At 33.6% G+C, this 12,094-nt stretch overlaps 2 protein-coding genes and 2 non-coding genes across 4 annotated transcripts; 2 read left to right on the top strand and 2 right to left on the bottom strand.

The window, feature by feature from the left end:
• Positions 1-980: 980 nt before the first annotated feature.
• On the bottom strand, positions 981-2,669 carry LOC106359817 (protein CHAPERONE-LIKE PROTEIN OF POR1, chloroplastic-like). Its single transcript, XM_013799479.3, has 5 exons — positions 2,467-2,669; positions 2,080-2,272; positions 1,917-2,008; positions 1,346-1,790; positions 981-1,268 (listed from the first exon to the last, which is right to left on the bottom strand). The coding sequence occupies exons 2-5, from the start codon at positions 2,220-2,222 to the stop codon at positions 1,118-1,120; spliced, it is 831 nt and encodes a 276-aa protein (XP_013654933.2). The 5' UTR covers positions 2,223-2,272; positions 2,467-2,669; the 3' UTR covers positions 981-1,117.
• On the top strand, positions 2,601-2,673 carry TRNAE-CUC. Its single transcript has one exon. It is a non-coding gene; the product is annotated as a tRNA-Glu (tRNA).
• Positions 2,674-2,740: 67 nt separating this feature from the next.
• On the top strand, positions 2,741-2,813 carry TRNAE-CUC. Its single transcript has one exon. It is a non-coding gene; the product is annotated as a tRNA-Glu (tRNA).
• A 143-nt stretch (positions 2,814-2,956) lies between these two features.
• Positions 2,957-6,184, bottom strand: LOC106367712 (PHAF1 protein At3g51130). The gene is made up of 15 exons (XM_013807540.3): positions 5,912-6,184; positions 5,623-5,705; positions 5,485-5,559; positions 5,274-5,341; positions 5,097-5,202; positions 4,947-5,007; positions 4,690-4,856; positions 4,519-4,581; positions 4,407-4,454; positions 4,137-4,250; positions 3,974-4,064; positions 3,789-3,862; positions 3,478-3,582; positions 3,317-3,385; positions 2,957-3,175 (listed from the first exon to the last, which is right to left on the bottom strand). The coding sequence occupies exons 1-14, from the start codon at positions 6,039-6,041 to the stop codon at positions 3,338-3,340; spliced, it is 1,233 nt and encodes a 410-aa protein (XP_013662994.1). The 5' UTR covers positions 6,042-6,184; the 3' UTR covers positions 2,957-3,175; positions 3,317-3,337.
• Between the last annotated feature and the right edge of the window lie 5,910 nt (positions 6,185-12,094).

Genomic DNA, 12,094 nt, shown 5'->3' with positions numbered 1-12,094 from the left:
TGTGATATCATAAGCTTTTAAGGGTATCTAATAGTATTATTTTTTATATACTTTTCCTTGTCTCTCTCTTAATTTTCTTAAGTTTTATTTAATTTTACTGTTAAGATAATGAGTATCAATTAATGGAGGTGCTCTTATCAGTTTTTAAGTTGATAAATCACAATCATTGGCCTAAACACACATTATTTCAATCAAAATGGTACATCACATCGCAACCACAAAAAGAAATTGCTTTACTCTGCAAGCAATGATTTCTACCACCATAATATTACAGCTAACCCTTGATGAATTTTTATTTCTCTTTATAAGTTAAGTATTGGAAAAAAATATTTCACAAAATTATATATTTTAGTGTTTTCTATAAATTTTTTATTATTAAAAAGTAAACTGTATATACCGTTCGAAAAAGGAAGATAAACTAATCAAATAATCTTAAACGTACATGTAAAGTAGATAATCTTAATGTACCACTAAACTTAGTCTTTGGTACATATTTATGGTATATATATACCCACTAAACTTAATATATATACAATTCTAAAACAAAAAGTGACTTTAGCCAAAACAGAAAACATACGAAATCATTTATATGTAATCCAAAATTTGCTTCGAAACCGCATATTAGTCGTTACACTTATTAAAACGTCTAAAGGATATGTTAGGAATCTCACATTGATATTGACATGGAACCTATAAAAGTTCAACATAATGCAAAGTACAAAATGATTCAAGTAGAATAGTACAAAATGATTCAAGTGGGGGAATGTGTTGTTGATGCATATGTTAGTTTGAGATGCCTAAGAAACTTACCATTTTTTTCTAGAGAATGTGCCAAAATGTCACTATGCCCAATGAACATAGATTAATTTATTCTTACCAACTATTTCTGAACTAAAATCATACAAAACTTAACAGATTCTAATCCATTTTATCTATAGAGAAAATGTATGAAGTAGCCAGCAAACGCAAGACACAAACAGTGGAAGTCTCAGCGAAATAACAAACTCCAAGATCAAAAAAAATATTTTTCTCTATGCCACATGAAGATAATGCAATGCTCTAATAGTGTGTGTTTTCACATATCCGAGATAAGAAGTTAAGAAAAAGAGCTAGAATGCTACCTAAGGTAGCTCGAAGAGACCCAAAGCAAAACATAGCTTAAGAGCGAAGACATGACTTCAAAACCTCTTGGTCCTTTGATGAAGGGTGGGATCACAGACACCATCAAGAAAGTCCCAATCAGCCACGAGAAGATGAAAGATCCACTCCTGTTTCATCACAATGTTCAACCTAATCAGTTTCGAATCCAAAATCAAGAAGGTAGCAAAGGCTTTGCGATTATTACCCGTAAAGGAAAGACCAGAGCTTCTTCTTCATCCTTTGGTGGATGAAGTAAAACGTAGCTATCACCGATAACAAAACCTGCAGAGTGGGTCCTTCTTCTGTCGGGAACAGAACGGTAAGAGCTCCGAGAACTGCAAACGTGACTGCCGTTTTGACAAGGAAAGCAGTGGCAGGAGTTTGGAACCTCTCGAAAACAAAGTTAACAGCTTTGGACTGTCTCACTTCTCGCACCTTCTTCGTTATGTCGATCTTGGGGTTCTTCCTCTCATGGAACTTCTGCATGATGATCTTGTCATGAGCTGATTCGATAGCGTCAACGCTGGGTTTGTGACCAGCGTACTGCTGAATGAGAAAGTTCCTGGCGCCTTGAATCTCATCCTCTGAGGCCATCCGGCTTATCCCAAGCCGCTTGTATGGGTCTTTGACATTGATCCGAGGGAAGACAGCTGAACCAAATGGAAGATTAATCATTTTTTGCTTCTATTACTGACAACAAGTTCAACTAGAAAGCATGTCAAGTAGCAAGAGAAGAACCATTTACAAGTATAAGCAAGAGATATGTATATATATACCAGTTGAATCGTCTGCCACGTCACCAAAGGAAGAACTCATGGCACGGGCAATCATAGCATTGTTTCTTTGTGTTGGAAGTGCCAAACAAGCCCTATGCAACATCAAAGACAAAACCATGAGAAAGAACTAGTACATGCTTAATCAAAGAATCTCCAAAACAACCTTTGAAGAACAGGGGAAGCTGATGATGCATCTTGACGATTCAGTGTGGCAATAAGAGTAAAAGCCTGAGAGCTTCTCTGAGATGTACGCCAGCGAAAGTGAAACCTGGACGAAGTTACGGTTAGCCCAGACGCAGTCATCATCTCGGGGAAAGAAGACCGGAGCTTTTCCTTTACAGCACCAAGTTCAATCCCTATAATCCAAAAAAAAAAAGAGAAACCGTAAACAGTGGTGGCTAAACCAATTGCACAAATAGCGCAGCTAAAAACATCCGATATTATAAAGTTCAACTTCTTGCATCTCCAGGGATTTAACCAAAAGCCAATTCTTAATACTATAAATTTGAAGCAGCTTCGAGAACAAAAAGAGAGAAAATGAAGAGATTACCAGAGTAGACTCGAAGAGACGGTATCGCCGATGAAAAACAATTTTCCTTTTCGTTGCTCGCACACGGATAGACCTACCTGCACAAGAAATATATTTTGTATATTTTTCTTCTTACAAAACACTTTTAACAACAATCCGTCGTAGTCTAGCTGGTTAGGATACTCGGCTCTCACCCGAGAGACCCGGGTTCCAGTCCCGGCGACGGAGCTTTTTTTTTACTTTTCACTGTATCTTCTTTATACTAAATAATAAGAGAACCCCATACTTTCAACATTCCGTCGTAGTCTAGCTGGTTAGGATACTCGGCTCTCACCCGAGAGACCCGGGTTCGAATCCCGGCGACGGAGCTCTTTTTTTACTTTTCACTGTGTCTTGTTTATACTAAATAGAGAACACTAAACTCTCACCATTCCTTCGTAGTCTAGCTGGTTCGGATACTCGACGGAGCTTTTTTTTACTTTCCCAACTGAATACAAGCTTATATCATTCATTCAAGTAAAAGATGTTTGTAATCATATTAGACGGAATGAATGGAAATAATATCCAGAGTAACTGTTATTATAAAACTTGATATCAACTAAACAACTGTACATCAATTTTTTCAGACATTTTAAAAGTTTTTGGGTAATATCGATAGCATGCAGCGTTTGACGTTAGAGATTTACACAGTTCTGTGGTAGAAGATAGCCTCTCGAGCCAAAGCACCCCCCTACAAAGACAAATAGATTGATCATTCACATGATGTGGGAGAAGTTTTTCATTCAGCAATCAATATACAACACATGAACTTCCAAAATATATGTCTACGGGAAAATTGAACATTAATGAAGAATTAGCAAGGGACATATACCTCCTCGAAGGTAGACGCACATCATGACTGGAACAAAGTTATGGTGGCTATATGACCGTTCTTCATCACCTGCAAAATATTAACCCAACTTTAAAGCTTCGTCTAACAATCTACACAAGGATATCAATTACTGAATTACGGTAACTAGAAAAATCCTTCACCTCAAAAGCAACATCCTTATAGCCATACACGTATGTCGATCCAAATGGGTTGCTAGTTGAGCCCTGTGTCTGAATCGCTGCTGGGCCACACTCCCCGAGTACTTCCTATAAGGTGAAAGCAAAGGTTTCATCACAAATGTCTTACTCATTTGTTAACACTTCTATTTTCAGTTATAATCATGCTGTTATTTTGATTATTTCCTCAATGCTTCCACACAATTATGACCAATAGGGTTGGTCCAGGCCTAAGATAGACTCGCTTCCTATCATTTTCCTGTATGCTTGTATAACTTTGATCTGAAACTAATTACCTTAACCTGCTCCCAATTCGTGCTTGGAGTGATCTTGTTTCCACCTCTGTTTGCTTCTGTCTCACCCTCTCCAACTGAAAGCAGCAATAAAGTATAGTTTTATTGAAAAATAAGACACACCACACATCTGCATAAAGGATAATTAATTGGCATGAAGCTGCTACCAGTTGCATTGCATCACTTACCAGAGATCACAAAGTTGCACTTTATGTATGAGTTGAAATCAGCATGACCAGGATAGTTGGTGTGCAGAACAAACTTCTTAGCCTTGTGAGTCTGTAAAAAGGTAAGAGTCAGTCATGGATGGAAAAAATAACTCATTTTAACTCATTTTGACGAATTGCCTACCTCGCCGTCAAACAGGATGTCGAAACCACGAGTAAAATAGTTGTAGAAGTAATCACCACAAAGAGTTGTTTTTGGTCGTAGATCTGACGCGGAATGAATAACCATTTGATCTACCTGGAAGGCAAAGTACAGCATTAGAAGCAGAAACCCAAATGTCCAAATGGGAAACTAACTGTGAAATATTATGCAGGCAAGATAGCAAGAGAAGCTAATGTAAGCAGCTGTGAGCGATTTACAGCAAACAAGTTTAGAGAGACGGGCACAGATCACCTGCTTTGGGTGGATCCCACATGGTCGTCCTATTTCAGTCCAAACATCCTGTACGGAGCACGAAATGATGAGTTCCAAAGAAGATGCACAATAAGAAAGGCACTAACTTTACCTGTGGTGATGCACCAAAAGACATATGCTGGCCTCCGACAGTAAAGTATAGTTCCTTCCCAAGCTGCATAGATATGTAAGGAAGTCATGCGAAGAGTTAGGAGGTGGCTTACTGCTAATCATGGTTAATAATAGAAGTTAACCCCCGGTAAATGAAAACATAAATCCACACCTTGACGTGAACCTCTTCCATATAAAGGCTGCCAGGGGCCAAAGGAGGGACAGAAGCTCTATCCATCAGTTTTCCCACACCAACTTTTTTGTCACTTGATTTGTCATATATAGAGACCCGGCATGTAACTGGTGTGGTGCCGTCTGAAAACTCTAATGGTAGCGCCACTATGTAGACGAAAGAGACAAGTCAGATATTGGGACAAGAGATAAAGAAAAAATAAACAGATTTCTCTTGGAATCAGGAGAAGAGCATACCTTCTCCATCATGGCAGCAGTCCGTGTACTGGTCGGGAATTGGAAACTCGAAAGATAGCCCCTGCGATCGTTAAAAATGATAAACATTGACAGAAAAAATTCATACATAAATGGAAGAACAGTGTGACCGTATTATCATCTCTTGCTCACCGGGTAGAACAGAGCATAAATCCCTCTTTCTTTATCATAAATCCCGGGAAAGGTGGGTCCAAAAAGTGCATAAACAGCCACGAACGTAGCCAGAGTTGATGGACCTCTGAAGTACAAGAAAAAAAAGACAGTCATTACAACAGTAAACTACACCAAACTCATAACTTTTTAACTCACCCAATCGTAGAATTTCCATAACGCATCTGGAGCCGCTTGACATCATATATCTCAATAAGGCGCAACCTCTGCAAACAAATTTGGAAGAACAATAACTAAAACTAGAGTGTATCTTTAAATAACAAAAAAAAAAGAAGAGTAAATGAGGATAATGTTTCCAAGACAATAGATCAAAAACAAGTATGAAGCACAGCATTGTGTAGAGAAGTACCTGAGACGAGGGATCAAAGCGAAGATGAAAACCATGATCCGGAAAGCTAATAACCACATCCAGCTTCAGAGGATCCTATGCAAGCCAAAAGAAGCATCAACACAAGAAGATGAACGAAGCAGAGTGATGAGTACAAACCTCGTCGTAGTATTTGACATGAACAACATCATATACGTTAGGATCCTGCTCTATTTTCCCAAACGCATCACAAATTGGCATTCCTGAGAAACAACACCATCGTCGGTCAAACTGATCGGAGGCTGAACAGTGTTACAGCGTTTGCTAATACTATACGCAATCGAAGAATCCTAAGACGGCACGCAATCGCCGATCGCAAACCGATGCCGATTGTCATCTTCCAAGTCAACTGATCCTCGAGTTCCAAAACTAAAGAAAACCAGCAGAGATTTTGAGAGAAACCGCATACCGATATAGAAAGGTCCGATGCCGACGCCGGGTTTGAGATCGAAGACTGTGGAGCCCATGGCGGTACCTTCCAATCGTCGGCTTGTTCTCTGCATCGTCGATTTACCGCCGATCTTGGAGTAATCCTTCATTTTATGATCGGTTTCTTGGCCGGAGACGAGAACAATCTTCCTTTCTTTCTTTTTTCTTTTTGTTGCGCGCAAGAGAGGATTACTTTTACACCCAAAAGAAAAAGGTTACTTATGAAGATGGGTCGCAGTTGACGTACTAAATTCATATAATTTTTCAACTGAGGAGGAGGAATACAGTAAGATAGCACTAAAAACAATTTTATACAAAAATAGTTTCTAAAAATTAAAATAACCTAAGTTTTAGTATTAAATAGGTAACAAAGATTTTTCCCTATATTAAGACTTAGATTTTAGAGAGTTGATTAGGTAAAAGATTTAGGGATTCGAGTTCAGATTCAAAATTTAAGTTATAAAATTAAAATAATAATTTTAAGAATATTTCTGGAAAAGGAGTTTTGAAAAAAAAGAATTTAAAAAAAAAAATAACTTTTCTCTCTCGGTGGCGGATCCATGTATGAAGATGGGATGTCATCTAACACCCGTTAAATCTCTAAATATTCTGTTTTGTTCACAAAGTACATGTAAATTCAGTAGTTCTGGTGGTTAAGTGTCCCTCTTGACACCCCTAAACCATGGTTCAAATACCATCGCTGATAGCTTTTATTTATTTTTTTTCCTTTTAAGTATATATATTTTGACACGGGTAAAAATCTTTCATGATTCCGCTATTGATCTTGATTTATAGGGGTCAACCAGGTGATTTTTAACCAAATATTCTATCGACCGTGTAATATACATAAGTAATTTCATAATTTCAAAAAATCACAGAGGTCAGATGTTATGAAGTAATCATTTTTCTATAATCCGAATGTGAAAATTGAGTAGCTGCCAAATCTTGTCTATTTTTGGGGAAAAAATCAAATTCTTTTTTAAGTTTTAAAACCAAAAATTTTGAAAAAAGTTTTGAATATTTTGAATATTTTATTTTAATACAAATATGTATAATATGTATGTATATAATATGTATGATACTTAATATTTTTATTTATATATGTATATGATATGAGTATAAATGTTTTTACCTTTGTAATAAATCATATTATGATCATTTTTATCTTTGTGTATCCTTTTAGTCATAACATATTTTTAGGTCTCTTTAGAATATTTATCCCTTTAATTCAACGTAGAAATTTTAAACATATTATTCTAATTATAATATTTATATTGTAGTAACCTTTTTTATTAAAGCTGTTAACGTTTTAAATTTTCTTGTCTTTGGAATGTTTTTTGTATATTGGTTCTACAAAATCTCGTTCTAAAATTTGATAGACGAGACGCATGCAGCATACTTGGATCTTGGATCTAGGAATTATTAAAAAATAAGAAAAAATTAGAAAAGTATAATTTTAAAATATATATTTTAAATATTTTTACAAACATACTGTTAATATCTTTTATACCGAATATAACATAGATAGTTTTGTGGTACAACAGTGAGTTGAGAAGCTTCACAAACATTCTTTTTTGTGTTTTTTTTTCTTTTTTTTTCTGTGCATGTCTTCTAAGAGGGAGAGAGATTGACGTTTTCCTTCAGATTTCGGTTTATCAGACCGAATTTCTTACTCCAAGATGTGGAGGTTTCTATAGCTCCGTCGTCGGTTTATGTCCCCGGGGAGAGAGGGGGTGAAGGCTCTCTAAACTCTGCGTCGCCGGATTTTGGCTAAAGCTCTGTTGCCTTTTCTTTAAAGATGAACGATGCCGGCTCTTCGTAGTGATTTGGTTTCTGGATTCCTTCAGCCTCTAGAAATTCCAGTGTATTGGATGAGATCTCGACACTGGTCGATGGATGCTCTCCGATGGATGGAGTTAGGCAAGGAAGGTGTATGAGGTGTTTGGTGGCTTCGTTTTTTCCGGATGAGATCTCGACTCGCTCGATGGACACTCTCCGTGGAAAGAAGATCAGACGATGAAGGAGTCGCATTGTGGTTCCTGTTTCGGTGAATCGCCGCTTAGTTTCTCCGGCATTTTCTCTATGGTGAAGTCATGGAGGATTTTGTGACGCGTGTTCTTCCTCGTTGTTGAGGTTTAAACACATGTCTTTCTCAACACGCGTGTGATGTCAATAGTGTGTAATCGCCGATTTGTCTTCTTAGCTTGTTGGGTCTGAGCCCATGTTGTCTCTTTTGTTTTGCCCGTTTGGTTTGGACTTTTAGGTGTGGATCTTTTGTTGTATGGATTTTCTTACTTTTGGGCTTTGGCCTGTTAATAAAATCTAGATGGCAAAAAAACACCTAATTTGCAGTAGTTTGATGTTTTCGAACAAACATTACTATTTTGACAATTTGTGTCAACTTAATTTACCTTCTTTTACTACTACTACTAAATATTTTTTTTCTTTATAAATATACTGATTTCAAACCCAAAATTGCTATTATATATGTTTTTAGCAAAAATTTGAAGCGGCTATAATATAATCGTGACAGTGAGGTTTCACTGAACACTTTACCAGCGAGGAGTCGATCACTTCAGACGTGTTTTCGAATCAGAATAAAAAAATCTCTAGAAATTTATGAGTATATATATATATATATATTAAGGAGGGGTTGGTGAGAGTGGAATTTATGTAAAATTAGTTGATTTTAAAAGTTAAGAGATTTTTTAAAATTTGTAAATAGTTTAAAAGAGTTTTTATTAATATTTAAAAAGTTTATGAAAATATTATAGCATGATAATTATAAGAATCTAGAGGATATATGCAAGATTTTTGAATTTTTGTTTTAAGAGTAAAATTGTCTAGAATTCAAGTCCTAATAACACTAGATTTATGGAATCATAGAATCATTAAAAACAAATCTTTTGAATAACAAGAGATTATATAAGTCATTAAACAATCATAATACTAATAACACTAGATTTTAGTAAGAATATTAGAATCCGTTAACCAATAACAATAGAATTTGAGAATTGCAAGAATCATTACAAAATTCACATCCTACTAACACCCCCTAAGTGATTGTAAATGGTTTACAACTATTGCAGACCAAATTAATATGATCTGCCTATTATATCAATTAATTTCAAGTAAGCAAAATTAGTTTTACCAAAATTAGTTTTAGTTACTATAGGAGAATCCAATGTGCATAACACCATTTCATTTTCATACATAACAACAAAATAGATTAATCGCTTTTATCTTTTTCTTTCCGAAATTACCATAACTTTCTAAGAATAAAAATTTCCACACCAAAAAATTGGTATGTTTTTAGTTTTGGATTTAAGACAACAAAAAAATTCCTGGATGTGATTCAGTCTTAGCATAGTTTTAAATGTTGTGCATATATGTGAGATATTGATATTTCGTACATTTTGTACGACTACTTTTTTATATATATACTCTTAAACTTTGTACATATGAGATATTGATCAATGGATAGAAGATCTATGGTTAATGTGGCATGATAGTTTCTTATGTCCAGCATGTAAAAAAAAATACATTTTATCAAAAACATGTAAAATAAAATATATTAATTTGCTATCTATAGCAATTTTATAAATAATGTTACAAATAAATAAATAAATCGCTGAAACGAAGGATATATAGATTTAAATTGAAATATATTGATAATCATAATCACTATACAGTATATCTAACAAAAAATTTAATCATCCCTTCCCAGTTTTTTCCGAATACATGTGTTTACCAAAATATGGACTTCTGGTTTAGGAGGAAAATAGGCGTGGCCTACTTAAAAACACTTATTGATATTTTTCTTATAGATCTTATTTAGAAGGCAAAAAAAAGAAAGTGTTCAATAGAAAGGATGTTTCACCTTTATACACTCTTCAGTTGGCTTCTCTCGAAGCGGCATGCTGGCAAAAAGCTAATCTCAAAGATGAGAAGGATGATGATGCAACACCAGCATCGGCTGCTACTTCGACTCTTCCCGTGGAACCTAAACCTCGACTTGCCAAATAGATACGTCTTGGGTCGATCATGGCAATGTCAGTGGACTCGAGTGGACACACATGGATCACATGAGAGTTGAAAGACTTGGCTTTCAAGACTGTCGTAAAAGTCTCTCGGTTTTACACACAGAGATGGAAAGTCTTCTATAGGCAATCACCTGCTTATGGGAGTTACAAGTTAATATGATGCATGTCAAGACAGATTGCTCCAGCTTGATAGACATAATTTCTAACCCAATCAACTGGCCAATGCTTGCTTCCGAGCTAGTCTCATTCCATTTTATATGAGACGGGTTTTCGGGTTTCAGCATATCTCATTTACCCAGTTCAAGGAACATCCGTGTAAAGTCTCTTGCCAAGGAGGCGAGAAGAGTGGATGTTTTCTTTTTTCATGTATATCAGATTCGGCAGGACCGGAAATGACTCAAATCATATTACCGCTTAATTTTATAATTTTTATTATATGTGCGTTGACAAAAAATCTTAAATACCATATAAATGTTAACAGAAGATTAGTTATAATTAATGTTGTCTCAAAGTTAAAAGAAAGTTCTGAAATTTGTAATATTATTCTACGAAAAGTTATAGTTATATAAGAAAAAGTAATGTAATTTATTATGCAATGAGAACATTATAATTTTATATAACTTTAACATCTATTACAAAAAAATAGAATAGCTAACTAGAAAATCAGATAACCATTTTTTCTTTCAAAAAATGTAACTTGGTTTCTTTAGTTATATTGTATGATATCTCTTGGTTTCTTAGTACTGTGGTCACTTTGAATATTCTGTAACTCGTATATAAATAATATAAGGATGGATACCACTTGACTAAAAGGGTAGATGTTAAAGAAAAAGTTTGGCAAGAAATATATATTTCAATTTTTCATAGCAAAATGCAAGTTTAAACATACACGTGAACAATGCCCCCACAAAGATACAAAGCCTACCTACAATACCATATGTGTGGCGAACGAAGATATTTAAGCATAGATGACCTGCTAGATTTTGATCCGTACGTCCGAATAAATTTTTATTTTATAAATGTATAAATTTAATATATTGTAAATGTTTTAAATATATGATTTACATTTTAGTGTTATATACTGTGTAATTCTATAATCTTATTGGTTAGGTTTCTTTTTCGACATTATTTATATATACATATTTTTTATACATTTTACTTTGTTATTAATTGTTATTATATATTAATATACTTTTCGAGTTCGGTACAATACATTCATAATATGAAATAATCAAATAGAGAACTCCTTCAATATATATATATATTTAAATTACAGTTTACATACAATACATTTTAAAATTTTATTTAGTTATACCATAAAATGATATTTGTTTAGGATAATTTATATTTTCATGTTGTGTTTAGAAATATACTTTAGCAGTTCTATTATTTTAGTATATTGTAAGATTTTATAAGTAAATACATTGTTCAATTTAAGTAATTTAGTTATATTATTTACTATACTTTATACATAGATCATCTATCATATTATTTAAGTGTATTCTATAAATTTACCAATTTAATATAATTTTCATTTAATTCATATAGTAAATCTATTTTAATATGATTAATACTATAATTATAAAATTTATAAAAATAGCATAGAATTTTATTTTATTTTGTTTTGTAAAAAAAAATTATTTAAAATTAATTTATTATAATATTATATAAATAATTACGAAATTAATCATGCATCAATTTAAAAGATATTAAAAAATTAGTAAGATATTGTTAGATTTTTCTCAACAGATTTTGTAATAACTAAAAGTAAAATTTAAATCTACAGTTAAGATTGATTTAATACTAATATTCTTATAATTATTACAAAATTTGGAAATGTTATATATTTAGTAGATATTGTGAATAATTAAATAGATGTAATTGATTAAGTGGACCTAATATGATTTTTTATAGTAGATAAAACTTGTACTTCTCGTTTAATAGAGAAAATTATACGATAATTGTAAATAACTAAAGTCTGAAGAAGTGACCTAAGGAATGGAATTCACGAGAAAAATAAATTCCTATTCATTACTTAATATTTACAGTATTTATGAAAAATATTTGTTACATATTTATTTTTTGCTATTCCTTTCATTTTAAGGAACTAGATTAAAAAT

The sequence above is a fragment of the Brassica napus genome, chromosome C8 (assembly GCF_020379485.1).
Source record: "Brassica napus cultivar Da-Ae chromosome C8, Da-Ae, whole genome shotgun sequence".
Classification (NCBI taxonomy): domain Eukaryota; kingdom Viridiplantae; phylum Streptophyta; class Magnoliopsida; order Brassicales; family Brassicaceae; genus Brassica; species Brassica napus.
Note: the sequence above shows the minus strand (reverse complement) of the source record. Positions and strands in the feature narration are given on the sequence as shown.

Bases quoted from the DNA above. Each gene is read 5' to 3' on its own strand.
- LOC106359817 (XM_013799479.3), bottom strand. From the start codon at position 2,222: ATGATGACTGCGTCTGGGCTAACCGTAACTTCGTCCAGGTTTCACTTT. The intron at 2,009-2,079 runs GTTGTTTTGGAG...GATGTTGCATAG, and splicing joins GCTTCCCCTGTTCTTCAAAG to GGCTTGTTTGGCACTTCCAA. The intron at 1,269-1,345 runs GTAATAATCGCA...GTGATGAAACAG, and splicing joins CTCTGGTCTTTCCTTTACGG to GAGTGGATCTTTCATCTTCT.
- LOC106367712 (XM_013807540.3), bottom strand. From the start codon at position 6,041: ATGAAGGATTACTCCAAGATCGGCGGTAAATCGACGATGCAGAGAACA. The intron at 4,857-4,946 runs GTATGCTCTTCT...TCGTCTACATAG, and splicing joins CTGCTGCCATGATGGAGAAG to TGGCGCTACCATTAGAGTTT. The intron at 3,583-3,788 runs GTAATTAGTTTC...TTCACCTTATAG, and splicing joins CGAATTGGGAGCAGGTTAAG to GAAGTACTCGGGGAGTGTGG.